The 26,128-nt window shown below is 41.8% G+C and overlaps 2 protein-coding genes and 1 pseudogene across 6 annotated transcripts in view; all 3 read left to right on the top strand.

Moving 5' to 3' along the window:
* The first annotated feature begins 487 nt into the window (after positions 1-487).
* Positions 488-4,204, top strand: LOC135335602 (uncharacterized). Its single transcript, XM_064531145.1, has 6 exons — positions 488-2,149; positions 2,285-2,522; positions 2,949-2,996; positions 3,321-3,410; positions 3,587-4,025; positions 4,081-4,204. Exons 1-6 carry the CDS (start codon positions 488-490, stop codon positions 4,184-4,186), a joined length of 2,583 nt encoding a protein of 860 aa, XP_064387215.1. The 3' UTR covers positions 4,187-4,204.
* Positions 4,205-4,610: 406 nt separating this feature from the next.
* LOC135335224 (E3 ubiquitin-protein ligase Hakai-like) lies at positions 4,611-5,767 on the top strand (annotated as a pseudogene).
* Positions 5,755-26,128, top strand: part of LOC135335598 (uncharacterized) — a 45,574-nt gene continuing 25,200 nt past the window's right edge. For 3 of the 5 annotated variants that reach the window (XM_064531134.1, XM_064531132.1, XM_064531135.1), the window contains exons 1-12: positions 5,755-5,857; positions 5,982-6,281; positions 6,407-6,715; positions 6,914-7,720; positions 7,772-7,819; positions 14,958-17,527; positions 18,889-19,114; positions 19,325-19,446; positions 19,626-19,907; positions 20,413-20,626; positions 21,283-24,083; positions 24,698-24,923. In XM_064531134.1, the coding sequence (XP_064387204.1) occupies positions 5,987-6,281; positions 6,407-6,715; positions 6,914-7,720; positions 7,772-7,819; positions 14,958-17,527; positions 18,889-19,114; positions 19,325-19,446; positions 19,626-19,907; positions 20,413-20,626; positions 21,283-24,083; positions 24,698-24,923 (7,900 nt within the window). In that variant the 5' untranslated portion in view covers positions 5,755-5,857; positions 5,982-5,986. Of the gene's footprint in view, positions 5,858-5,917; positions 6,282-6,406; positions 6,716-6,913; positions 7,721-7,771; positions 7,820-14,957; positions 17,528-18,888; positions 19,115-19,324; positions 19,447-19,625; positions 19,908-20,412; positions 20,627-21,282; positions 24,084-24,697; positions 24,924-26,128 lie in introns of all 5 variants that reach the window. The other 2 variants (XM_064531133.1, XM_064531131.1) reach the window with 2 other exon arrangements.

The raw sequence follows: 26,128 nt of genomic DNA, 5'->3' as shown, positions 1-26,128 counted from the left end.
AAGAGCAGTATCTTAAGAAATTGGATGATCTTATGACTGACGAAGAAGCTGTCTCTATGCAAAATCTTGGACTCCTTCTTGTCGGGCCACCATCCGTGGGGAAAACAACAACCCTTAGCCGTTTGCTGAAAGATATCGTAAACATCACTTCTGATAAAGAAAAAGCAAAACTAGGCAAGTACACTACTCGCCAATTGCCGTCAAGTTGTCGCCTACACAAACAAAGATGCCACAGAATGGGTTTGTTCGGGAGACGAGAACGAAGAAGCAAAGGTCCTATTTGGCTACATGTACAGCGACAAGATCGACAATGTACCAAGCGAAGAAAAGACGACAAGGCAGCCTGTGATTGAAAAGCTGATCAAACAGTCATCCGAAACTCAAAAAAAAGTCAAACTTTCTACTGAAAGGCATATACTAAAGCCTCAGGAAGAAACACGCACTGAAAGACAAGAAAACACCGACAAACGGAATAAGCTGGTCCAAAATGAGGGATCGACTGCATAAGCTGATAAAGAACGGAAACTACTCCCAAATGGCCAGTCGTCTTGGCAGCACCTTGTTACACATCAAGAATGTCGGAGGTCAGCCAGGCTTCTTGGAAATGCTACCAGCCGTGAGCAATGGTCCAGCCTTGTATCTAGTATTTTTGAATTTGAGCAAGCAGCTGGACGAGCCCTACGATATTCCCTTCAGTCGAGACGACACCATTGTCACCCCATACAAAGCTGCGCACACAGTGAAAGCCACAGTCTCTCAAATCCTCTCTTCAATTGCCTGTGTCCATCATGTCTCTCGAGAGGATGATTTGATCAAAACTTCCAAATTGGGTGAGAAGTTTGAAAAGTTTCAACAGATTCATCCTGTAGCAGCTTTGATCGGTACTCACGTAGATAAGTTGGAAAATCCAAAAGAAAAAATCAAGCAGGTCAGCGATGCTCTAAAAGCGACCACTCAGAAGTTTTCCAAGATCCTGGTATTACCTCCGTCAGATTCTGAATCTTCATTTTTTGCCATGAACAACTTCGCTGGAACCGAACAGTCTGACATTGCCCCGATTCGTGATTTCATGAGTAAGGTTTTCACCTCTCACTTCAAGGATGCATCTCTGCCCATCAAACCGAAATGGCTCCTACTGGGCACACTACTGCGGATGGAGTACTCAATCGTGTCGATGAAAGACTGTCTGAAAATTGGGAGAATATTGGAGATGGATGAAGAAGATACCAAATTCTGCCTAAGGTATCTTCACAGCATAGGCTCGCTCATGCATTACACAAATGTGCCCGATGACTGGCTCAAGAATCACGTGTTCTGCTCCCCTGAAGTGATCTTTACTAGCATCAGCCAACTGATCCTTGTAGCTTTACGCATCCTCCATTCTGAAGGCCACGTCACTGAGTTTGAGCGAGAAGAGTTGATAAAAATGGGGCAGTTTTCACTGGAAGCCATTATCAAGTACTGTACTGGTCCAGAGGTTACTAAGCTGCTCAAGGAAGGAGAGATTATCCCAGCCAAGCATCTCATCATACTGCTGCAATATCTCAACCTTCTCTCTGAAATTGTTCACAAAGATGGCAACGATCCGGACGTCACTAGAATCACATACCTAATGCCGGCTATATTGGACTGTGCTTCACAAGACGAGCTGGCGAACCCACCTCAACCAGATGCCAACAACCCAGAACCACTCCACATCACATTCAGCTTTGGTTACGTACCAACGGGAGTCTTCTGTGGGCTCATCACTCGACTAGTTTCCCAAGGTCCTCATGGAATTCTTGGATTGACGTGGGAGTTTGTTGAAGATGGTGTCAAACAAAACTGCGTCTCTTTCTATTTAAATAAATCAAACAAGATCACCCTACTAGCACATGCTCGATGCTATGAAATTCGAATTGTTCGCAGCTTCTCTCGAGTCTCTCTCCATGACCTTTGTACCTACGTTCTCTCGGTGATGCTCTACACGCTCAAAAGCCTTTACCCACGGTTGATTCCACAAATTGCATTCCAATGTCCGTGCCCTGATCACCAGACGAGTGGATGTATGGATAATCTGTGTGTCCTTGCTAAGGATTTGTGGGTCCAGTTTCTCTGTGGGTACAAGCCAGTCACTCTCAGGAAATATCAGCAAGTGTGGCTGGGAAAGGTCAGTGTATGTGTGTACATGCATGTATATACTAATTGCTTAAAAGTTGGTTCCACTAATTGTTAAAGTTAGTTATGCTGCTTTTTCCACAACACTATATAGCCATGTGGATTTTAACCTGTTTGCTACATACAGCACGTGCCTCTAGGAAGCATGACAGAACTAGATGTGCTAAAGTCTGCTGAGGATGGTTTCTCTTTCCACTGGACCAAAGAGGGCTCCAGACGTCAGATCAAGACAACTGATGATCGGCCCAACACTGTGAGCTTCCCGAGTGTGAGAGAGGAGGACTTTGGTCACTACCAGTGTGAGGTGAAGGAGGCTGGGAAAGTGGTCCTCAATGTCTGCAGAGCTCTCTACAACGTGGAGAATGGTAAAGTTATAGTCACTGTAATTTCATTTAACCGTATACCTGTTCAGATTTTTGTCTTGATAATTAAACCTGTTAGTGAAAACTGTATAGCGGGTCGATCTGTTGTGGTTGTATCAAGACACCCCAAGTCCTTATAATAGGGCAAAACTAAAACTCTATTCTTGTGCCAGATTAATGCTTTTCTTATACTAACTGTTTTGCTGTCTCATCTACTTAGCTCTTATCCCTCCCCCACAATCACAACAGAACTCTTACAACTGTACGATACATATACAGTATGTTAAGCCCATTAAGCTATGTACTAAGTACACTATAGGGTTCACTCTATTATCCACATGGCAATCACAACAGAACTCTTACAACTGTACGATACATATACAGTATTATAGAGGTTCACCTTAGTGCTCTATTATCATGCACATGCAGTAACTCCACTAGCTGCTGACGGAGTTCCCCAGGCAACCATTGAGTCAGGTATGAGATAGTGTGCCTAGTATTGGTTTGAATGTCATTGCACGTTGCATACAACATTAATTACTTAATGTTACTATTAATTACTTATAAATGGGTACTGATTAACGCTAAATTAAGTCGCATCTAATGAAAATGTACTTTTGAGAGTATGCTAAGCAAGCTAGCCCTTTTTTCATATGTATCTGACTCCATTCAACCTTAATACTTATACATCTTTAATAGTAACCTTAAGGTATGTTCACTCTAGCGACTGCAGAGCCAGCTTTTCTCCAGTTTTCTATTCTGCAGTGTGTATGTGTAAATACCATAATTATCTTTATATAGCCTCTACTGTACTGACTGATGCTGTACCATCTGATGTCACTGAAGAAGGAGATACCTCACAAGATGTCCTCACTTCGTCTCCTCATACAGGTAAAACTATATGTGTGGATCAGCTACGTGCATATATACACCATTTACAAACTTCATTGAATTCATTCTGTATAGCTATACTTGCTATAAAAAATTAATGTCATGTTTATACGTGAAACAGTTCTGTTTACTATCGGTAAGTCCGCTTATTAACCACACCCTTTTCCTTCTCCCAGGAGCTGGTGGACCGAGGACTGTGACCATCGAGGAATTGAAGGAGCGTACAAAAGTGACCGACTCTCAACTTGACAGTGAAATTGAAGAGACTAACATGATCGTTCTGGCAGCTCACTTTAACAATGTGGAGACCTACCCTGTACAACTGGGACTGAACCCTGCTGAATGTCAAACTGTTAGATCCTTATCATTTCAATATGATATTCAAACAGCGATGGACAAGGCCCTGAAACTGTGGAGACAGCATAATCCAGGGGCTGCTACTTACAGAGCTCTGGTGATGTTGCTGTTGAGAATGGGAAAAGAAGCAATGGCTGTTGCCGTTTGTCAGTCTGCCGTGACAGCTATTTCAAACGCAACTTATATCTCACCCGATAATAAACAGGATGACTCGAGTATGCCCAGTATACCTTCACAAGCATCTGTATCAGCAGCAAAGTAAGTGAAACAGTATAGTTGCATCATGCATATATTCATTATGAACTCATTTCAGGAAACCTGTGGTGTTGAGAAAATCTAGCTATCAAACTATGTTAGTATGTTTTTGTCTTTTATTGCCAATTATTTGTGCCTATCTCTTTCTTAAGATTTTTTACTGAAGGAATTAAGATACAAAATTGAAAGTGGGAAAGGAAGTACTGGCTGTTGCCATTTGTCAGTCAGCAGCTGACTGACAAATGGCAACAACCAGTACTTTATAGTGAGACATGCTCCTTACCTATTCTCATATAATTATGGTTGAATGGTGAAAGTGGGTAGCGTATACATACGTGTTATGTAATAACCAAATCAGCAGAATTTGTAGTTGCAATCTATCTTGTACTTTTATAGGTACATATCAGTATTGGCAAATCTTATTTTTACGAAGCAACTAGCTATAGCACTCGCATATAATAACCAGTAACCATGATATATTTGTTGATAGCCTATCGATCATTGCATTATTATTAATGCGACTGGTAAAGTTAGCTAGCTATAGACTGGCCAATTGCTTAATATTGTGTTGACCATCATGCGTTCTGTCATGGCTGTGCTAAGAAGGCTAGTGGAGTGTGCCCTATAAGTGTAAGGAGGGGGACCAAACCTTCGAGGAGGCCTCCATGGGAACAGTACACATCTGCACCCACTCAGGCGGAAGGTGGGTCTGTGTCGTATAATCTGTACGTATAAACTTTTTCTTGTACATGTGGATACGATAATATTTCATAATAATAATGTGACTTTTGATAAATTCTCCACGTGGCCAATCCTTAGCAATTTTCACACTATGCAAATGTTTTGTGAATACGTGTGTTCCTCTTCGTAAAATTGTAGAAACGGTAATCACATTTTTGATTTCTTGTGGACAGGTATGACTATAAGGGATGTGGGCGGAGCTATCTCTCTCAACGTGACCTTGATGCACACACTCTCTATCGGCACAAGGACAAGTCCGCTATGCAGCAGCCTGTAACCCATGGCAACCCGATGCAATTTGCTCTCCCACCATTTTTCCAAACTGTCAGTTCTGTTATAAAGCATGGTAACATGGTTATTATTATATCAAGCAAAATAACACTTTACAAGCTTCTATATAACCATTGCGAAGTACATGCAAAGCTTAGGAAATTACATGCTCATTCCTTTTGATTGCGATTTATGCTAAAATTTATAATTCGCATTATAAATCCGATATCTGATATTAATTTCCGTACCTCTATAGGGTAATGCTGGTGGTGTACCTGGACTACCCCCTGGGATAAGACTACCATCAGGGATGATCATGTGAGCACAACACACACACACAAATAATGACATGCCTTCCACACACCCACGCCCACACACACACACACCCACACACACTCATACATACACACACATACACCCACACGCCCACACACACACACAGCCCCGGACTACCTCCACAAGGAATGCCTGGTATGCCTATGGTGCCAGGACCTCAATTCTTTCCAAAACCAAAGTAAGCAAAATTCAAAATTACAGTTGTACAAATAAATATAATTATGTTATAATTATTTTTTCCACCCTCAGTCTTGCCGGCAGTGTAGCCCCGCCCCCTCCCCCACCCCCTGCACCCTGGGCACCACCACCAAACTATAAACAATCATGAACACTATAATCTAACTTAGGTTGATTTGTTGATTTTGTATTTCATTGTTATATAACAGAGAAAGTGGGTGGGTCTTGTAGTTCAATGAATTGATGGTTTGTTATTCTCTAGCTTCAGACTGTGATCAGTTATAGTCTCTGGATTAGGTTATCATAAACTAGTGAGTTCACATCACTAATTACTGTTTACTATACTGTGCATGATTTGTATCTGTATATAGATTGAAGCTACAGCAGCAGCAGCTAGCAGAATTACAATTTTATTGCTTCGCTCTATCTACACAGAGAAGATGTCTGATTATCTCACACCAGCCGATCTAATAAAGTTGTACCTAGCTGTGTTTGATGCTCGGAACCAATGGCGAAACATCTTGTTGGTGCTCGAAGTATCCTCAGATATTATTGACAGCATTGGTACGAAATGGCGAAACAATCCTGATGACTGCTATCGAGAAGGTTTGAAAGAATGGCTGAAAGGTGGGGAAGGAAGCTGGGAAGATGTTGTCAAAGCTTTATCCAGTCCCACTGTGGGTCACAGTGACCTAGCCAGAACCATCGAGAGAGATCATGTACTGCAGCCTACTGGTAAGCATTCCCACTGAGTGTAACTTCGTACTTCAAGTATACCACTTCACACTCAATATATTGTAGCTAGCTACATACATAGATTTGCACAACATTTATTAGTTCTCTATTCTATACCCATGCAGAGGACTATCTCACAATAGCAGATCTAGGAGATCTATACATAGCTACGTTTGATGCTCGAATCAAGTGGCGAAACTTCTTGCTGGTTCTTGAGATACCCTCGTATACTATCGACAGCATAGGTACGAAATGGAGAGATGATCCTGATGACTGCTATCGTGAGGGTTTGAAAGAATGGCTGAGTAATGGGGAGAGACGCTGGGAAGATGTTGTCAAAGCTTTGTCTAGTCCTATTGTGGACCACAGTGCCCTAGCCAGGACCATCGAGAGAGATCATCTACAGTCTACCACTCGTGATGTGAAGTCAGAGGGTAAGATAAAGTACCAATTATTAAGTTACTGTACTGGAAGGTTTAGTAGCTATATATAGAGCTATATAATCCTGGAGTGATATCGGCTGTGCTGGAGTGTAATTATGTAATTATAGTGTAATTATGTGGTCACATTGTACTTGTATTCACTACCTCACCCACTCCTCCAACCCTCACATCGGGCACATGCACTCACAGTTGACCAAACTCGCCAGAAGATCAATGAAGATTTGACCATTTTCCTAGACGAACGACTCGGTAAAGGTGCATATGGAGTAGTCTTCAAAGGAAGCTACAAGGGCAAGATATGTGCAGTCAAAGTGCTGCTTCACGATACTATGGAGATGCAGACAAGTATCCCAACCGGCAAAAGTGAAGAGGCCAGCAGGGATTTTGATCGTGAGTGTGATTTTCTCGAGTCGCTTCAGCACCCAAACATTGTTCAGTATTTGTCAACTACCAAGCACCCCAAATCAGGTGGTACGATCCTCGTTCTAGAGCTGATGGATTGCAATCTGAGATCCTACTTCTCCGGCCTTGATGAAGAGTCCCTCACTAGTGAATGTGAAATTAGCCTCTCCAAAGACATAGCTTGTGGTCTGGCCTACATTCACAGCAAGAAGATTATCCACCGTGACCTCTGTGGTGATAACATCTTGCTAAAGCTTGCACAACCACTGCCTGTTGCAAAGATTTGCGACTTTGGCATGTCACGGCTATACGATCCCTCCAAGTTTAGCTCCACCCTCACAGCCGTTGGTCACCGTATGGGGTATCTACCTCTCGAGGCCATTCGATTGAACAGGGAGAAATACGATAATAGTCTGGATGTATTTTCCCTTGGGGCAATTATGGTGCAGATTGTTTGCAAACTGAAGACAATCAAATCAGTCGAGGATCGATCATTCTATGTTACCCAGATTCCTCACACACACAGGTTGAGGAAGCTTATCGACAGTTGTTTGCAAGAAGACATGACGAAGAGACCAACTGCCAGGGACATCTGTGAGTCTATTGTGTCGATCTTCCAATTAAACATTGAGCTCTTTTTTTTAGATGCCTCACTGACAGGTCAAAGGTCAAAGGTCACCCAACCAGTCAATTGTGAGTCATTATAATTATATAGGGTACTTTAGGGAAAAAATAATGTAGCTAGTCCATAATGGTATTGGGGTCATGATCATCCATATCAATTCAAAATGTGACCTCTTCAGAATTGCACGAAACTTGGTTTATGTGTGAGGAATGGTCAGAAAAAAATTGGGTTTGTAATTAATATGGCTTTTGAGATTGAGTTAATTAAAAAATGAAGAAATTCTCCATTTTTAGGAACTGGCTGCTGTTATAATTAGTTAAACTGTAACTTTGTAACCATTAACATTCCAGACTAAACATGTATATCATCTTGTTGCCTAAAAAATTCCGCATCATTTGGCATGTTGTACGGCTTCACTCGATAAAGTTTGGGTATTGCATCCAATTAGTGTCCTTTGAACTCTGACTTCTCAAAAAGCGCTATTTTTTTCCTGTACTTTTTTTAGTATCATGTTCCTTATATCATTCTCTTGAAGTGAACAAGTTTGATTTTGGGATTCCAATGGGATCATGAGATACATTGTATGTTGTGGGATGTGGGCAATGTGTACTTTTCCTTAGTAAGTAAGCTGCATGTGTGTGAGGCCCTTTGTTGTGGCAATATTGCAAATAGTATAGGTTTTAAGTTGATGAGCGACATTACCTACGTTTAAGCTAACATTACACGTTTCAGTTTTAGAGCAATGGTAATTTCATAAAAGTTGAGCAGTATAAAACATTAGTTTAAAAATATTAACAAGCCTATAGGCCAAATGTTTGGTCAGTATTTCTGATGCAGCTTTAATCTCGATCCTTTTTGGATAAATTTGATCTGTTCTGATTTGATGATCAATCGTTCAATCATGTAGGCAACGTATAAAATCTGGAGCTGGGATACTAGCTTGAATAAGCTGCATTCATGGCCCGTGAGGGTAGAGGAATTGTACACACACTAGTGAGTTGTGTGGTTTTACTTGGAAAATACCCTAGCTAACCACCCATTTTTTTGTGCAAACCAATCACAAGATATTCTCTAAACAAATAGGCATTTTAGTTCCTACTGAGGTTACTCATGTCCATCTTCTGTGCAGTACTATATACTGTATCCGACTAGAAAAACATTTGCAATGTGAAAAATTGCTAGGATTGGCCAGGGGAACCACAAAAAAGCGTGGAAACAAGAAATCAGACGAGAGCATAACTCCAATCCGTTACAACGTCAATCACATGTGGTAGTTTTCCATGTTTTCCCGTCCATGCGCCATTAGACTACATTACATCATCTGTAATTGATCTGATTGGCCAAAAACATTAGATTACATGGAATCATAATCTACAAGAAGGTACTTATTCTACAGGAAGTGGACGCATATTCTACAGGAGATGGGCGCCTATTCTACAGGAAGTGGACACTTATTCTACAGGAAATGGGCACATATTCTACAGGAAGTGACAAACATTTGCAGGAAGTTCTCAAAAGTTGGAATGAAATTTTTATTGAAAGTGACAAGAAGATGACAAAAACATTATAAAAAACACAGAATGCAATAGTTTGTTCAGTCAATATCCATTCTTTCCATGTCCACTGTTGCTTTGTATTGCTTTTTCCAGTTGGGCATGGGCAGGGGGCCAGGTAGCCTCGACCCCAGGCCGATCCGTCTCCAATTGAACGCTAGGTCGCCTACTAGGCCTGGTATTGATTGTATTTGGGCGTGATCTGGGCGTGGTTTTTTCATAAATTGACTCTTGGTACAACAAAAAATGAATCCTCCAACAGTGGTCTTCAACAACAGCCTCTGGGGCAGTATACAGCAGGAAATGCTTCCCAGAAGACAATTCTTTGGCAGTGGCAACCAAATCTTTGTCGATTCCTTTATTGCTACTGAGGATGGCAGCAGAAACACCTCTATTGTTTAGACTCCTGACCTGGTCAATCATGAGTCTCATGATGAGAGATAAAGGGGAGAGACAATTAACAAGAACAACACTTTTGTCAACAGGAGGAGCCTTGGTCCTACCTAGCTTGTAGTCCATTAAAAAGGGTAGCAACTGATATAGCAGAGAGACTTGCCATACCCCGTTGGGAACCAGATAAACACGTCCCTTCTCTCAAACAGGAGCTTGAGAGCCTGGGCCTGTTCTGCCATGAGAGTGAGGCCATCTTGCTTCAAACAAGACAACGCGTTGCATGCCATAGCTAGCTAGCTATAAATTGAGAACATGACACGGAGCTACATTACTGTAACTTTTACGGGAGTAAAAATGCCTCTACGTACACCTTTAGTATTACAGAAAAAAAGCAGGAAAGAAAATGTAAAGAATCACTGCTTTTGTTTCCGGTTCCTGCCACGCCCAGATACAATCAATACCAGGCCGTATTTTTAAACTTCGTTCTATTAAAAAAAAATCGGCCTGGGACCGAGGCTAGGGGCCAGGAAGCATCAAAAACACTTCAGCAATCGCTTGACACTTTCTATTGAATTTTTTAAGGTTCCATGCCAGTCCAGTCTGCTCTATACCCCCTCCACTCCACCACAGAGCTTCATTCTTCTTCTTGTAGTGTTGCAGTCAGTCTTTTTACTTGGTCTGTTCTTTCCAGTATCTTCAAGAAGCATTTCACAAGCTCTACTAAGTTTTACTGTAGTTTTTCGTTGTTTTGAAGCCGTCTTCTTGTCTTTTTCTGTCAACTGGTGTCTCTCACAGCTCGTCCAGCTCGCACAAATTCAATTTCTGTTGCTACGCACCAAACCTAGCTTTTTATAACCACGCCTCGCGCATGCGCAATGAAGTCCAAGTTAGATAGACCACACCCACTCGTAGAATATGCGTCTTAGTAACCACCTTGGTTACGGTTAGATTCCCTCGGCTTTGTGCCTCGGGCTAACCGCAACCGCGGAGGTTACATAGACGCATATTCTACTCTTAGGTGTAGTCTATCCTATACATATACCACGCAATTTTTACTGGTGCATGGAGTGATGACCATGCAATCCCTATATATTTATATTTTGGAATGTGCGGGCATATAATCATGTGATTTGTACTGAATTGATGTTCCTAATACATGGAGTCTTGAGCACAGGTATACACAGTCCATCCATGCGTAGTAACATTCACGGACCGTACTGGTGACCTGCATGGAATGATGTGGTGGATGGAAGCTGCATGGTAGATGGATCTGGAACACAGTCTATATACTATGCATTGTACATGTTCATGACGTTGTAACGGATTGGAGTTATGCTCTCGTCTGATTTCTTGTTTCCACGCTTTTTTGTGGTTCCCCTGGCCAATCCTAGCAAGGAGAGACCTCTGAAATACATAATCACTCGTACTTACCTAGTTGATCGTATACCGTATAGCGGGTATATTTAAAGGGCATAAACTTAATTACCTGACTAAGTATGTACCGCGAACACATGTACCCACGAATGTTTAATACAGGCTTCTCTAGTCACGATTTCTTGGATTGTAATGTAAAATAAAGCTTTGTTCTCGAGTTATGGCTTGTTTTGCTTACTTTGAAGGCTCATGGAAACTCTTCACACTCTTGCGTAGCAAAATATGTTGATGCAACCATAGATAAAACAGTAGGAGGGATTGGAAACGAAAATGTTTGCGTGAAACACTCCACGTTATAGGGTGTGGCTAAAACTACAAAGGATTATTTTTATAGTCAGCATGCTCATTACCTGTCTTGACTGCTCTACAATGTGCTGTCATAGAAACAGTGAAATTGATCACTTTTAATGTTGATTTTTAAAGAGAATCTAGCTCTAAAAAGTCGACTAAGCCACGCAGCCACTATCACTAAACGAATAAATGCTATAAAAGAAGGAATAGCCCTAGTCGTGGGAGGTCAAGGCTCGTGGTGTGTCTAAAAGTATACTAAAAAATACTAAAGCAGTTTGAAGTACTATACTGCAAACGTTTATGAACAGTACAGCTTATCCATAGCATGACGCCATTCTATGTAGCACTTAGATACATAATAACCAAGTAAAGCAATGTACTTTACTGTTTTGACTTCACAGCAAGGAAAGAGAAAAGTTGACATAGAGTAACTCAAGCTTAACTCAACAAAAATTGGAAACGGAGTAAAGACAACGGACTCAGAGCTTGTCAGTGGTATAAACTTACTTCTCTAGAGTACCTCCCAGCCCCTGAGTGATCGCTATGGATATTGGAGAGCTAGAAACAGTTAAAATACAACACAGAACGATCAACCACAAAAATATTTGCGAGCGCGAAATATAACACAGAGTGTTTCAACCTTTTACACAGGGCGGCCCGGTCGTTTCCAATCCCTCTTACTGTTCTATCTATGATACAACGAGTGTTGCAAGCGTGCGCTTGCTAATGCCTCTCGCCATGTTTTTGCTTTCGCTCAAAAGTATTAGAGTGTTATAGAAGAGGTAAATAATTTGCAATGTGCTTTGATTGTTTCACAAGAAAGGGGTGTTCACAGTTACTAGTGTATACTGATCGTCTTAAAATAATGGACTGTAGCCAAACAGTGGGAGCAAACCTTTGTCAAAGGCATAATTATAGTCAGTAGTCCAGTACAATTCAATCACAGAATTAAATGAACGATACTGAAGCAACTGCATGTTATTTTAATGGCCTGTAGCCAAACAGTGCATGGGAGCAAACCTTTGTCAAAGGCACAGACTAAGAGAGAATTTAAACACAGAAAGTAGTATAGTAGTATATAGCACAGACAGTATAGTATATAAACAAGCAGAAAGTGTGTATCTATCTATATTAACACTGAGAAGAAAAGACTTGTGTACATGTATCTATTGTTACCAGACTTGTATACATATGAATCTATTGTTATCTAGTCTATATGGTATCATTTGTTTTGTGGCTTACCGGTATACCAGGACAGGAAGAAAAAGAAGTAAGTTGATTCTGCCACTGGATTCTCTAACATGTGGGGTTGAGCGCGCATGCGCATTGCATTGCATCGCACAGGAAAATTAAAGCCATAAAGGGTGTGTCCAAAAAGATCAAGTTCACAATTAGTTGGGCGGAGCCCGACCGTCTCTGACGGGAGGTCGGGTTTCAAGCCTATGTCACTTGCTGAATTAACACACTGATAAGCAGCTATGAATAATTATTTTATTCTTATTATTCTGAAGTGGGTGTTACCTTGCTTGAGGTTGCGCAACCGGACGTGACACAGACCACAGTAGAAATGCTGCAATCTGATTGGACTGCAACTATAGTTGCAGCAAAGACAAATCCTGATATAGGCTTGAAACCCTACCTCCCGTCAGGGACGGTCGGGCTCTGCCCAACTAGTTCACAATGGCTACTATAGCTAGCTGTTTTAACAGATCTTTTCTGACTCTAGTAGCTAACGAAAAGCTATAGGGCTTTAGTGCAAGGCTAACTCGTGTGTGTTGAATAGAAAGTTTGTGTGAACAGATGATGCTATGAAAGATTCTGAAGGGACTGCAACAGCCGTCAATGTGAGTCAAACTAGCCATAACTCGAGAAAGAAGCTTTAGTTTGCTAATTCACGAATCAAAATCCAAGAGAACGTGGCTAGAAGCCTATAGAAGCTGTTAGTTTTCGTCGCATTGCACTTGTTGAGCAGTTACAGCTGGAATACACACACACACACACACACACACACAGTCAGCTTTACTCGTGCGGCTACGCCTCGAGGCATAAACTACCTAGTAGTTAGCTCTGCACTCAGAGGAGGTACGACACGGTCACATGACCAGCCAAAAGGATTATGAATCTCATTAACTTGTATGAATATCATTCAAGACTGTGTACTTTGATAGTGGATTTGGTTTGGCGTGTATCATTCAAGAAATACACTTGACGTTTCTAAGATCAGGATGGTTCATTGCTGGGCTTATACTGATGTGAAATAGCTTTTCAACCAATTTCAACCACCACTTAGATTTTGAGATATTATTGTTTTTAGTGTAATTCTGTTTTAGAGTGTTTAATAAGTATTCTGTGCCTGCAGTCAGGATAGGATCACTGCCAACATCTGAGCCTTGGTTGTTACAACAAATCTAATCTCTACTAGCCAGCAACAAATTCACTGAGTTTTATGCTCTAAACTTGTCTCTTTAAGACGCTTACTTGCCACCAGCTGCATGAATGTCGTCATTGGAATGCATTTTTAACGACTTCCTTGTCTTTCTTGCCTTCAATCAAGAAATAGCAGCCACGTGAGCTTAACCGCTTGTCGTACCTCCTCTGCTCTGCACTATAACACTAGCTATTGGAGAATGAGAGCTGCAAAGTCACACTGTTTCCCATTAATTAATAATTATGGACTTTGAACTTTCGGCATCCTTTTTAGCAGTAATCAAGGTCAATCATTTCATGATTCGACTTGCCTACCTTTACCTGCAGTGCAAGCAGCAACCTAGCCTTGGTCCCAGGCCGATTATTTTTTATAGAACGAAGTTGAAAAATAAAGCCTGGTATTGATTATATCTGGGCGTGGCAGGAACCGGAAACCAAAGCAGAGATTCTTCACACTTTGTTTCCTGTCATATTCCCCGTATAAGTTTAATACCGTAATTTAGCTCCGTGTATATATGCTCTTAAGTAACTGAAATCTAGCCATAGATTATCTAGCTAGCTAGCTACTGCAATTTTAAGTTGTTCAGATGAACGTATACATTGTCTGCTTCACAAGAAGGCCCCCACTCTCATTGCAGAACAGGCCCAGCTCTTGTCAGAAGGAAGAAACGTTTTTGCCATGATTTTCAACATTGTATGGCAAGTCTCTCACTCACTGCCCTTTGTGATGGACTACAAACTAGTAGGTAGGACCAACACTGCCGGCCTTTGTTGATAGGTGTGTTGTTCTTGCAAATCTCTCTGCTTCTTGTTTTTGGTTCACCAAATACAATCAACACCAGGCCTAGTTGGTGGCCTAGCTATGTAGAAACACTCGGCCTGGAATCGAGGCTAGCAGCAACCACGAAAGTATTATCCACGAAGTGACTTAACCACAAATGTTTTTCCTCCCCCCCCCCCAAATTACACCGATATTTAATACTAGTACTAGTACTGTAGCTTCATTACCACACAGCCTTGGCGCCTCCAACGAGGCATCAGTACCCGCGGTGCTTTCAATAATAAATCACTTACTCGTAAACCTATAATATGTACCTTTCACTTTCAGCCTCTGTTGATGAGCAGTTGAAGTACGTACACAAGCTGAAAGAGTTGCTGGCAGATACAGAGAAAACCATCAACCTCCGTTACCTCAAACTGTACCTAATTGGACTTTCAGGGCTCGGCAAAACCACCTTCCGAAAACGTCTGCTGGGTCACCTACGTAACCTGGCATCAATCCCACCACAAGACAGAGAACGCTGCAGCACTCTTCTTGCCGAGTGTAATCAAGTCCTGGCTGTGTCAAGTGACTCCAAATTGATTGTCAAAGCCTCCACAGATATTGACAACGAAGCACAACTGATTTTTGATTACTTAATTGACTTTCAGCAAGTTCTAAATGCTGCCATTTCCAAAGTAGTCGAGTCTGCTGATCCAACGAATGATCCTATTATTGATTCAAAGACAAAAGAAGATTCTCAAGTTCCTCAGGAAGGAGCAAGCAGGCCGGCCAAACTAAAGGCTCCAGAAACCAAGATCGACAAGATCATTGAAAACCTTCGAGATATTGTCAAGCGAGGCAATTACAAGGAACAGTTGGTAGGCACAGTTTTGCTCAACATCATTGACATAGGTGGACAACCCGGCTTCATGGAGATGCTTCCATTATTGAGCAAGGGCCCAGGGATGTTTCTCGCCTTCTTCCCTCTCGATAAAGATCTCGACGAGCTCTATGAAGTTTCCTACAAACGTGACCAAGACAAAATCACCCCCTACCAGGCAAAGTATACGATTCGAGAGACCCTCTCCCAAATTCTTTCAGCCATCAGCCATGTTGATTCGGATCTTCATTCCGAGATTGCTGATAAAGTACATTCCCGAGATCTTCAAGCTGTCGTGAGTCTAGTGGGCACTTACCAAGACAAGTTGGAAATTCAAGCCAAGGCAGAAGTTGTTCAGGCAAAGCTCAAGGGGGATTACCCCGGACTTGACGAAAACACCCTGGGAGCCGCAATACAGCTGATTCTGGAGGTGCAGCAAGAAGTCGAATCTGAGCAGAAGGTGGAGGATATTTTTTTTGAATTAGAAGCAGAGGTTGGCAAGCAACTTGAATTGGATTCCTTTTCAAAAGACCTTGTAGAACATGTGGAGCAAATAGCAAAAGCGAAGGCCACCACTGAAAAACAGCAGAAACCAACCACACCACAAGAGGATACCGAATTGCAAGTGGAAGTTCTCGAGAAAACGCTACCTCCTGAAATCAAAAACAAATTGAAACAGAGCACACCCAAAGCTGTTCAACTTTTGCTCCAGTTGAAGCAATGTAACGAAACCCTCTCCAAGATAGCAAGTGCAGTCGTTCATCAGTTGAGCACAGCTTCTACCATTCAAGCCGATACTGAAAAGTGTTTGCAGTCAAAACTCCAAGAGAAACACGAAGCCTTATCCACCATTACCTCACATTTTGGGGACATAATCAACCACCCAGATGACAGTCACTTCTTCTCCGTGGACAACTTCAGTGGCACAGATGCTGACATTGATCCGATTCGTGAACACCTTCAAACAGTGTTTGACTCGTTTTTCAAAGCTGCCGAACTCCAAATTCGCCCTGTACAGCTCCTTTTTGGTGTCATTCTGAGGAAAGAGTTTGAAATTGCGACGATGGATGAGTGTATTCAGATTGGCAAAGCATTGAAGATGGATGAAGAGGAGGTGAAGTTCACTATTTGGTATTTGCACCAGTGTGTGGGGGCCCTTCTCTACTACCCTGACATCCATGACAAAGAGTCTTACTTCAAAAACCGTGTCATCTGCAGCCCCAATGTTGTCTTCAACAGCATCCGTCTCCTGATTGTCGAATCTCTTCTATCTCTACACTCATCCGATAGGAAGTATCGTTTCACCGCTGACGAGATCAATAATTGGCAAAAATTTGGGCACTTCTCGATTACTACGATTAAACGCTGCTGTTCCAAGTCAAACAAGGCAAAAGTGAGGGAAGGTGAATTGATCCCGGTCGACAAGCTTGTGAAGTTGCTTGAGCATGTCAGTCTCCTTGCACCCATAGTTGGTAAAGGTCGCCAGCCAGTCTACTTCATGCCAGCTATCCTCAAGTGTGCCTCAAAGGAAGAGCTTTCAAATGCTCCAGCCATTGATTCCAACACACCCTCTCCAATCAAGATTACCTTCGAGTCTGGCTATGTGCCCATTGGTGTCTTCTGTGCCATGATTAGCAAGTTGGTTTCCGAGGTACAAAAAGGAATTTTGGGGCTGAAATGGAATCTGCGAGAATCTCGTGTCATGAGAAATCTGGTCTCTTTCGAAGTTGGTAGTGCCAAACATTATATTACGCTTGTAGCCCACGCCGACTGTTACGAGATTCGACTCACAAGACGTGAAGATTGTGACATGCATGATCTTTGCTCCTATGTGCTGACTACCGTCCTGTATAATGTGATGAGCGGAATTAGCAAGAAGATCAGGCCGATTGTTGCATTCGATTGTCAGTGCCCAAAACATCAGAACGTTGAAGAAACGAGTTTGTGCAAGTTGATGGAGGGTCGCAGTCCTTTCTTTCAGTGTGAGGACGGTCGTGTTATTCTGCCACCACATCAGGAATGTTGGTTTGGAAAGGTATATAATACATGCAATTACGATATGAACATTATTTTTAGCTTAATATTATCTAGCCTCCTTCACTGGCCTCCCCTGAGAGAACGAGAGAAGGCCTGCTTGCGCATGCGCAAAATTATTGGATATTTTCTTCGTAAATGTCCTATAATACTGAATTTATCGCAAAAATATTCGGACAAAGTATTGAAAGTCATACACAGAGCTACGTATTAGAGCTAGCTAGCTAGAGACAGAGCTGTGTAGGTTTGTTATACAGCTATTTGATTTCTGATAGAATCAGTAGCAGTAGTATAGTATAGACTTTTCACCAAGTTAGTATTTGATGGGCGTGGCCTGTCCATATAGGCTCTTGTCAGCTTTCACTCCGTTCAGACGATTGTCATCCACACTGTTGCTGGCTGTGAGTCTTTTGTTAACATAGCAGGCTAAGGGTAGCTATCAGACTACTATCAGATGGGCTAGAAACCTTCAATGGAACCTTCTATCCTTTAATCCACTTCCGTTTGTTGTGACGTCATTGTTTTACTGACCATAAATGTTGTTATCCGGATCCGCCAGATACTGACGAAAGATTAGTGCATGCGCAAGCAGTCGATACCAGGCCCACTCTTCGAGGAAGTGCGGCCTGAGATCGAGGCTAAATATTATCAGGAGGGCATTATAGAATGAGCGTCTAACTCTGCATGGGTTCAGAAATTGCATCTCGTGTGTTTTCCTAAACGCCGCATTGCTTAATTATAAGAAAAGTGTGTCAGTACTATGTACAAAAATTACAGACCGCGGTCAGCCTGTGAATATCATTATGAACAAATTTTGTATGTAGTGCAAGCAGCAGGAGAGTAGGTTGAGAGCTAATAATAGCTACGTATGTCTTTGATGATGTTAGTATACATCACATGGAAGAGACTGTCATTGGTGAGGTACAGAAAAATCTAAAAGAAGAGCATATCCAATTACTTTGTATAGAGAAAGTTTACTAGACCTAGACTAACACATACTAGGTGTTTTGTTTTTGCAGTGGGCGTCTTACTGGGGTTTTTAGAAGAGAGAGCTTACTACTATAGGCCTATAGCTAACTAGCTAGCTGTATATATAGCTTTTTATTTTGTTGACCTGGTAAAAGTGCACCATTAGCTCAATTAGCATTCGCCCGCAGATGATTATCACCCACTCTAGCGGTTTTGCATATAAGGTCATGCTTTGCAAACTTGCACGAGATGCGATTCCCGAGGTAAGACGCTCCTTCTGTAATGTGCTCCTGGTATTATGTATTGTATACACTGAGCATGAAAAAAATCCCTTTTATGTCATGTGGGTTATACATGTTCAATGTGTTGTGAATCAGATAATTTCACGTGCAGGAAGTTAAATTGAATGAGGAAGCTGTTCTTGTAGCACTGCCATTTGCTGACCCTGATGACCTCTCCTTCAAGTGGACCAGGAAAGGCAATAAGGTGGCGGGTGGATCAGATAACGAGCTCACTGTGGATAAAGTGACGAGGGATAATTGCGATGGGTTCTACACTTGTGAAGTATCCAAGAACAAGGAGCTCTGCTTCAAAGTGCACCACTGCTTGAAAAGTATCAGTAAGTATTGACAATGGCTGTCATGATTCTAAATGTACAGTATATGCAAATTCAGTGTGCCTATATAATCGCTAATTTTCCTCAGATACGTACGTCATACCTAGTATATAGCCACATTGACAATAATATAAGTATTCCTTGTACATGCATGTACATGTTGTTTGCTGCTACTTGTTTTTCATTACCAAACCACATTCCCCCTTTGTCCAGGTGAGGCCACAGCTACAGGTGGTGACATAACTCTCAAGACTGTCAAATATGCTACTTCAGATGCTCGTACAAAGTGGTACCACCTGGCCATTAACTTGGATGTGGATGAGAGAACTATTAAAGTGAGTATTTGTCACTGTGTTATATATATATATGCTAGGTTCACCCGGTGCACGCTTTACTTAAAGTGTCATATCTGAATAATTTTATATGTACTATACAATTCGTCTGTGGGGGAAAGCAAATTCTATACATTTTTTCCCCTAGCTATCTCTTAATTGATTTGTTCTTTTTTATGCAGAGTATAGAAATGTCCCACAATGGTCGTGTGGATGAGTGCTTTGTTGCAATGCTGGAGGCCTGGTTCAAGAAGGGATCTCCGAGCTGGTCGGTCATGGTGGAGGCTTTGAGAGGCCCCAGTGTCGAGAGGGGAGACCTAGCCGACGTTATTGAGAAGGAATTTATTTTAAGTTTGCTTCCAAGGTCTCTCACGCTAACAGTGATAAGCACTGTCTTGCAGAGAGTTCGTGCTAAATGGTTTGAGCTGGGGGTCGCGTTGGGTCTACCAGACGAAACACTACAGGTGATTGAAGGGCATGCAGTTTCCTAGCACTCTATGGTTTCATGAACAATTAGTCACGGTCACCTTATTTACAATTTACACGATACAATGAGTCTTACAACACCGGTATAACCTTCAGGCCACCGCAAATTTTTGTTATAAAAATTAATGGTCAATCATTAATAGAAATGGCTCATAATGCTCAAAAATCATGGGCAAGGCCTAATTTAACATCATGCAATTTTTAATAATGACAATCATTGCGTACGTAGCTACAAAAAGTGGTCAGGCCAAAATCTGACCAACCTGACCGCTTGCTATACGGCCTTGGATATACCAGGTGTTGTAAGACTCTCTGTATTGTGTAAATTGACTAATTTATGAATAATTATATACACAAAAACAATAATAATGGTGCTAAAATGTAAAGAGAAATGTCCAAGCGTCACATAATTAGAGGGTTCCTTAATTAACCGGAAAATTGTCGTTACTTAATATGTTAACGTTACTGAATTTTCATATACAGGTTATTAAGAAGAATCACCATGCCACAGGAGATCGCGCGCGCTTCACTAAAATGCTTGAAGTATGGCTCCAGTCCTCACCCAACCCCACCTGGTCTGATCTGGTTGAAGCCCTGAGGTCACCAGCCATTAACCGTCCTGACATTGCTGCTGAGATTGAGGACAAGTACATCAAGAGTGATGACTCCTCAGTGCAGGAAAGCAAGGACACAGCAGGTGAGTAGCGTGATTAATGGCAGTGACTATAATTATAGTGGTAATGTTTAATGCGGTATATAGTAAAACTGGTACACTCATATATAGAGTGTTATGACTTGTCGAGGTTGGCTGCCCTATATAAGATGCCCTATATAAGATGCATGCAATTTTGGAAAGACCTCTGAAATACATAATCACTCGCTAGTTGACTGTATGCTGTATAGTGTGTATATTTCGAGGGTATAAAATATACCATATTAAGCATGTACACTTATCGCGTGCAGCAATGTGCCAAAGACTGAAAAATATAATTTGCGAAATCCATTCAAACGTCTTTCCGTGAACATTTTTACCCTTGAAATGTACCCGCTCTATACGATAGATTTACAGATAAGCATGCATGTGCAGCATATCGTAGTTACTTCTTCGAAGAAAATGCATATCATCGCATTACTTCTGCGTGTACATGCTAATTACCCAATAAAACGTTTTACATGTCCTATAAAACTATTTGACAGTATGCAATATCCTAAGTTTCCATATACATATAATTATACTCAACTATATATAAGTTCCATAATTATGCTATACTCATATGTCTTTAGATGGTTGTTATAATATAATTATTACTTACTATGTAAATCTTTAACTTCATATGTACCTTTCATATTCAGTCTCTGTTGAAGAGCAGTTGAAGTACGTACACAAATTGAACGAGTTGCTGACAGATACAGAGAACACCATCAACATCCGCTATCTCAAACTGTACCTAATCGGCCTTTCAGGGCTCGGCAAAACCACCTTCCGAAAACGTCTGCTGGGTCAACTACTTAACCTGGCATCAATCCCACCACAAGACAGAAAACGCTGCAGCACTCTTCTTGCCGAGTGTACTCAAGTCCTGGCTGTGTCAAGTGACTCCAAATTGATTCTCAAAGCCTCCACAGATATTGACAATGAAACACAACTGATTTTCGCTTACATGATTGGCCTTCAGCAAGTTTTAAGAACTGCCATTTCCAAAACTGTAGTCAAATCTGCTGATCAGCTAGCTCCAACAAATGATCCCATTGATGATTTAAAGCTAAAAGAAGATTCTGATATTCATCCCACAGATGAAGTGGATCCAAGCAAAAAGCACGAAAGCAAACAACCCAAAGAAGAGTCTGATATTCATCCCACAGGTGAAGTGGATCCAAGCAAAAAGCAAGGAAGCAAACAACCCAAATCACAGGGTTTAGAAACCAATGTTGACAAGAACGAAAATTTTAAGGCTCAGTCCGCAGAGGCAAGCACAAAACTAGTTCCTCGGAAACGATTAAGCAAACCTGCCAAACCAAAGGCTCCAGAAACCAAGGTCGACAAGATCATTGAAAACCTTCGAGATGTTGTCAAGCGAGGCAACTACATGGAACAGTTGGTAGGCAAAGCTTTGCTCAACATCATTGACATAGGTGGACAACCCGGCTTCGTGGAGATGCTTCCATTTTTGAGCAAAGGTCCAGGGATGTTTCTCGCCTTCTTCCCTCTCGCTAAAGATCTCGACGAGTTTTATGAAATTTCCTACGAACGTGACCAAGACAAAATCACCCCCTACCAATCAACGTATACGATTCGAGATACCCTCTCTCAAATTCTTTCAGCCATCAGCCATTACGTCACAGTTGATTCGGATCTTGAATCGGAGATTGCCGATAAAGTTGAAAATTTCCGAGATCTTCAAGCTGTCGTGAGTCTAGTGGGCACTTACCAAGACAATTTGGAAATTCAAGCTAAGGCAGAAGTCGTTCAGGCAAAGCTCAAGGGGGTTTACACCAGTCTAGATGAAATCACTCTGGGAGCCGCAGTACAGCTGATTCTGGAGGTGCAGCAAGAAGTCGAATCTGAGCAGAAGATGAAGGAGATATTTTCCGAATTAGAGGCAGAGGTTGGCAAGCAGCTTGAATTGGATTCCTTTTCAAAAAACCTGGTGAAACATGTGGAGCAAAAAGCAAAAGCGAAGGCCACCACTGATAAACAGCAGAAACCAACCACACCACAGGAGAATACCGAATTGGAAAGCAAAGTGGAAGTTCTCGAGAAAACGCTACCTCCTGAAATCAAAAACAGATTGAAACGGAGCACACCCAAAGCTGTTCAACTTTCCCTCCAGATGAAGCAATGTAACGAAACCCTCTCCAATCTAGCAAGTGCAGTTGTTCATCAGTTGAGCACAGATTCTACCATTCAAGCCGAAACTGAAAATCATTTGCAGACAAAACTCAAAGAAAAACACAAAGCCTTATCCACCATTACTTCAAATTTTGGTGACGTCATCAGCAGCCACCTAGATGGTAGTCACTTCTTCTCTGTGGACAACTTCAATGGCACAGATGCTGACATTGATCCGATTCGTGAACACCTTCAAACAGTGTTTGACTCGCGTTTCAAAGCTGCCGAACTCCGGATTCGCCCTGTACAGCTCTTTTTTGGGGTCATCTTGAGGAAAGAGTTTGAAATTGCGATGATGGAGGAGTGTATTAAAATCGGCAAAGAATTGCAGATGGATGAAGAGGAGGTGAAGTTCACCATTAGGTATTTGCACCAGTGTGTGGGGGCCCTTCTCTACTACCCTGACATCAAGGACAAGGAGTCTTACTTCAAAAACCGTGTCATTTGCAGCCCCAATGTTGTCTTCAACAGCATCAGTCTCCTTTTTGTCGAACCTCTTCTATCTCTACACTCATCCGATAGGAAATATCGTTTCACCGCCGCTGAGATTAAGAAGTGGCAAGAACTGGGGCAATTCTCGATTGCTACGATTAAACTCTGCTGTTCTAAGTCAAACGAAACAAAAGTGAAGGAAGGTGAATTGATCCCGGTCGACAAGCTTGTGAAGTTGCTTGAGCATGTCAGTCTCCTTGCACCCATAACTTGTAAAGGTCGCCAGCCAGTCTACTTCATGCCAGCTATCCTCGAGTGTGCCTCGAAGGAAGAGCTTTCAAATGCTCCAACCATCGACTCCAACACACCCTCTCCAATCAAGATCACCTTCGAGTCTGGCTATGTGCCCATTGGTGTCTTCTGTGCCATGATCAGCAAGTTGGTTTCCGAGGGACAAAAAGGAATTTTGGGGCTGAAATGGAATCTGCGAGAATCTTGTGTCAAGAGAAATCTGATTTCTTTCAATGTCGATAGTGCGAAACACCACATCACGCTGGTAGCCCACGCCGACTGTTACGAGATTCGAATCACCAGAAAATATGGTTGCGACATGCATGATCTCTGCTCCTATGTGCTGACTACTGTCCTGTATGCGATGAGCGGAATTAGCAAGAAGATTGAGCCGATTATTGCATTCGATTGTCAGTGCCTAAAGCATCAAAACGCTGAAGGAACGAGTTTGTGCAAGTTGATGGAGGGTCACAGTCTTTTCTTTCAGTGTGGGGATGATCGTGTTTCTCTACTACCACATCAGGAATGCTGGTTTGCAAAGGTATAATACTACAAACATTTTTAGCTTAGTATTATGTGCGAATCCGCACGAGGGATACTGTAAAGCTGACTGTGTGCAGAGGTATAAATAACAGTCGGTCATCGGTCAATTTCCGAGCATTTAGCTCGGTCATAGTGTCCTAGCATGCAAAGATTGAAGGCCAAAGGTCATAGTTATGATGCGCATGCGCACTAAAATAATGATCTCATAACAGCCATGTGTCTTTGTTCATTGCACAAGAGGAGGCCTAGATATTTATATAGCTATGTAGCGGAGTGACAAGACGACTAGGTAAGCTTCTATTTATGTGCTAAGCATTACCTTACCTTTTCTAAAGCCTAGAAATTACTAAGGACATTGCATGGGTAATTTAGTGTCCGACCAATATCACCTGATGGCAGAACAAAATGTATTTTGCTAGGACAACTTGTCAGGACAATCACGATGTGTTATTTATACCTCTGTGTGTGTGTAGTATTATCAAGGGACCTCTTCTCTTCAGCCCTTAATATTATGTATTAGCAAATGTATATGGAACATGAAAATAATGCATTTTATGTCATGTGTGTTATATTATACATGTTCAATGTGTTGTGAGTCAGATCTTTTCTCAGGAAGTTGAGTTGAATGAGAAAGCTGTTCTTGATGCCCTCCCCTTTGCTAACCCTGGTGTGACAAGCCTCTCCTTCGAGTGGACCAAGAATAGCAAGATGGTGGCAGATAAGTCATTACTCACTGTGGACAAAGTGACGAGGGATCATTGCGATGGTTTCTACACTTGTGAAGTATCCAAGAACAAGCAGTTCTCCTTCAAAGTGTACCACTGCTTGAGATTTATCAGTAAGTATAGGTATTATTATTGATTATATGGCTTGTCATTATTCTAAATGTCAGTCGAACGACCAAGGCAGTTTTTTAATTAAAAACAGGAAGTGCTTCCTGTCACTCAATCTGGCTTGTGGTTTTGAGCTAGCCTCGATTCCAGGCCGCTTGAACAAGGCGGCCTGGTATACCTTGTATGCGCATGCGCGAAATAATTGACAACAATAAAAAACAGACAAAGTTACAAAAGGGAATAATACGTATGACAATGTGACCACAATGGCAGCTTTCAGAGACACTAATCAAAGTAGAATAATTATGCTGCAGCAGTGTTGCTTCTTCTAGCTCTGTTTATCAAAGAGACAATTCAAGAAAGCCTCCCAGACAGCTAGAGCTGCCAGCTAGGAAGAGTGGTGGACTCTTTAATACATCAGTAGATCTTGAGTGAATAACCTCTGAGTGTCGAGTTAAAGCTTATTAAAAGCTTTCAGGAGTAATCATTAGCTTCTTTATTTTCAGCAATGACTTCTTGTCGAACATAAAGGCAAGATTTAGTAGCAGAACACTTGCCTGGTCTATATTACCACAGCCTCATCAGGGGACCCACAGGAACACATCATGCCTTTCCTATAACATCTGTAGCCTTACAGTGTAGGGTGTCGTTAAGTAGAGACTTGGCTTGATACAATAAAGGGCGTAAGAACTCAGTCATCTTTGCACAATACTTCTATGTAACGGACTGTAAAATCAGAATACAAATAGTATACGGTTTATTTTACTGACAGTATCCACAAATACACGGATTACCCCCTTTTTGGGGTAATGTACACGCATGCGCATACAGTAGAACCTCGATTATTCGGCCCTCGATTATCCGGAACCTCGATTATCCGGCTTGGCAGTTTTCTTTTTAATCAGATTACATAATTCAGAAAATGGGCGTGTCCCTCAAATGCGCATGCGCGTTGCAGCTGTTACCATGGAGACATGCCTGCTTTTCTTTTGCGCATGCGCAGACAACCATGTGGCACTGCTGTTCATCAATAAAGTGGGTGGATCAAGGCGTGGTTTATCTATTCGATTATCCGGCATATTCACTTATCCGGCCTGCTTCTGGAACCAAGGTGTCCGGATAATCGAGGTTCTACTGTACAAGGTATACCAGGCCGCCTTGTTCAAGCGGCCTGGAATCGAGGCTAGTTTTGAGCTTGTTAACTTGCAAT

Source organism: Halichondria panicea, chromosome 4 (genome assembly GCF_963675165.1).
Source record: "Halichondria panicea chromosome 4, odHalPani1.1, whole genome shotgun sequence".
Classification (NCBI taxonomy): domain Eukaryota; kingdom Metazoa; phylum Porifera; class Demospongiae; order Suberitida; family Halichondriidae; genus Halichondria; species Halichondria panicea.
The sequence above is the reverse complement of the archived record's forward strand: the minus strand, read 5'-3'. Positions and strand labels throughout refer to the sequence as shown.

Bases quoted from the DNA above. Each gene is read 5' to 3' on its own strand.
- LOC135335602 (XM_064531145.1), top strand. From the start codon at position 488: ATGAGGGATCGACTGCATAAGCTGATAAAGAACGGAAACTACTCCCAA. The intron at 2,150-2,284 runs GTCAGTGTATGT...TGCTACATACAG, and splicing joins AGCAAGTGTGGCTGGGAAAG to CACGTGCCTCTAGGAAGCAT. The intron at 2,523-2,948 runs GTAAAGTTATAG...ATGCACATGCAG, and splicing joins TCTCTACAACGTGGAGAATG to TAACTCCACTAGCTGCTGAC.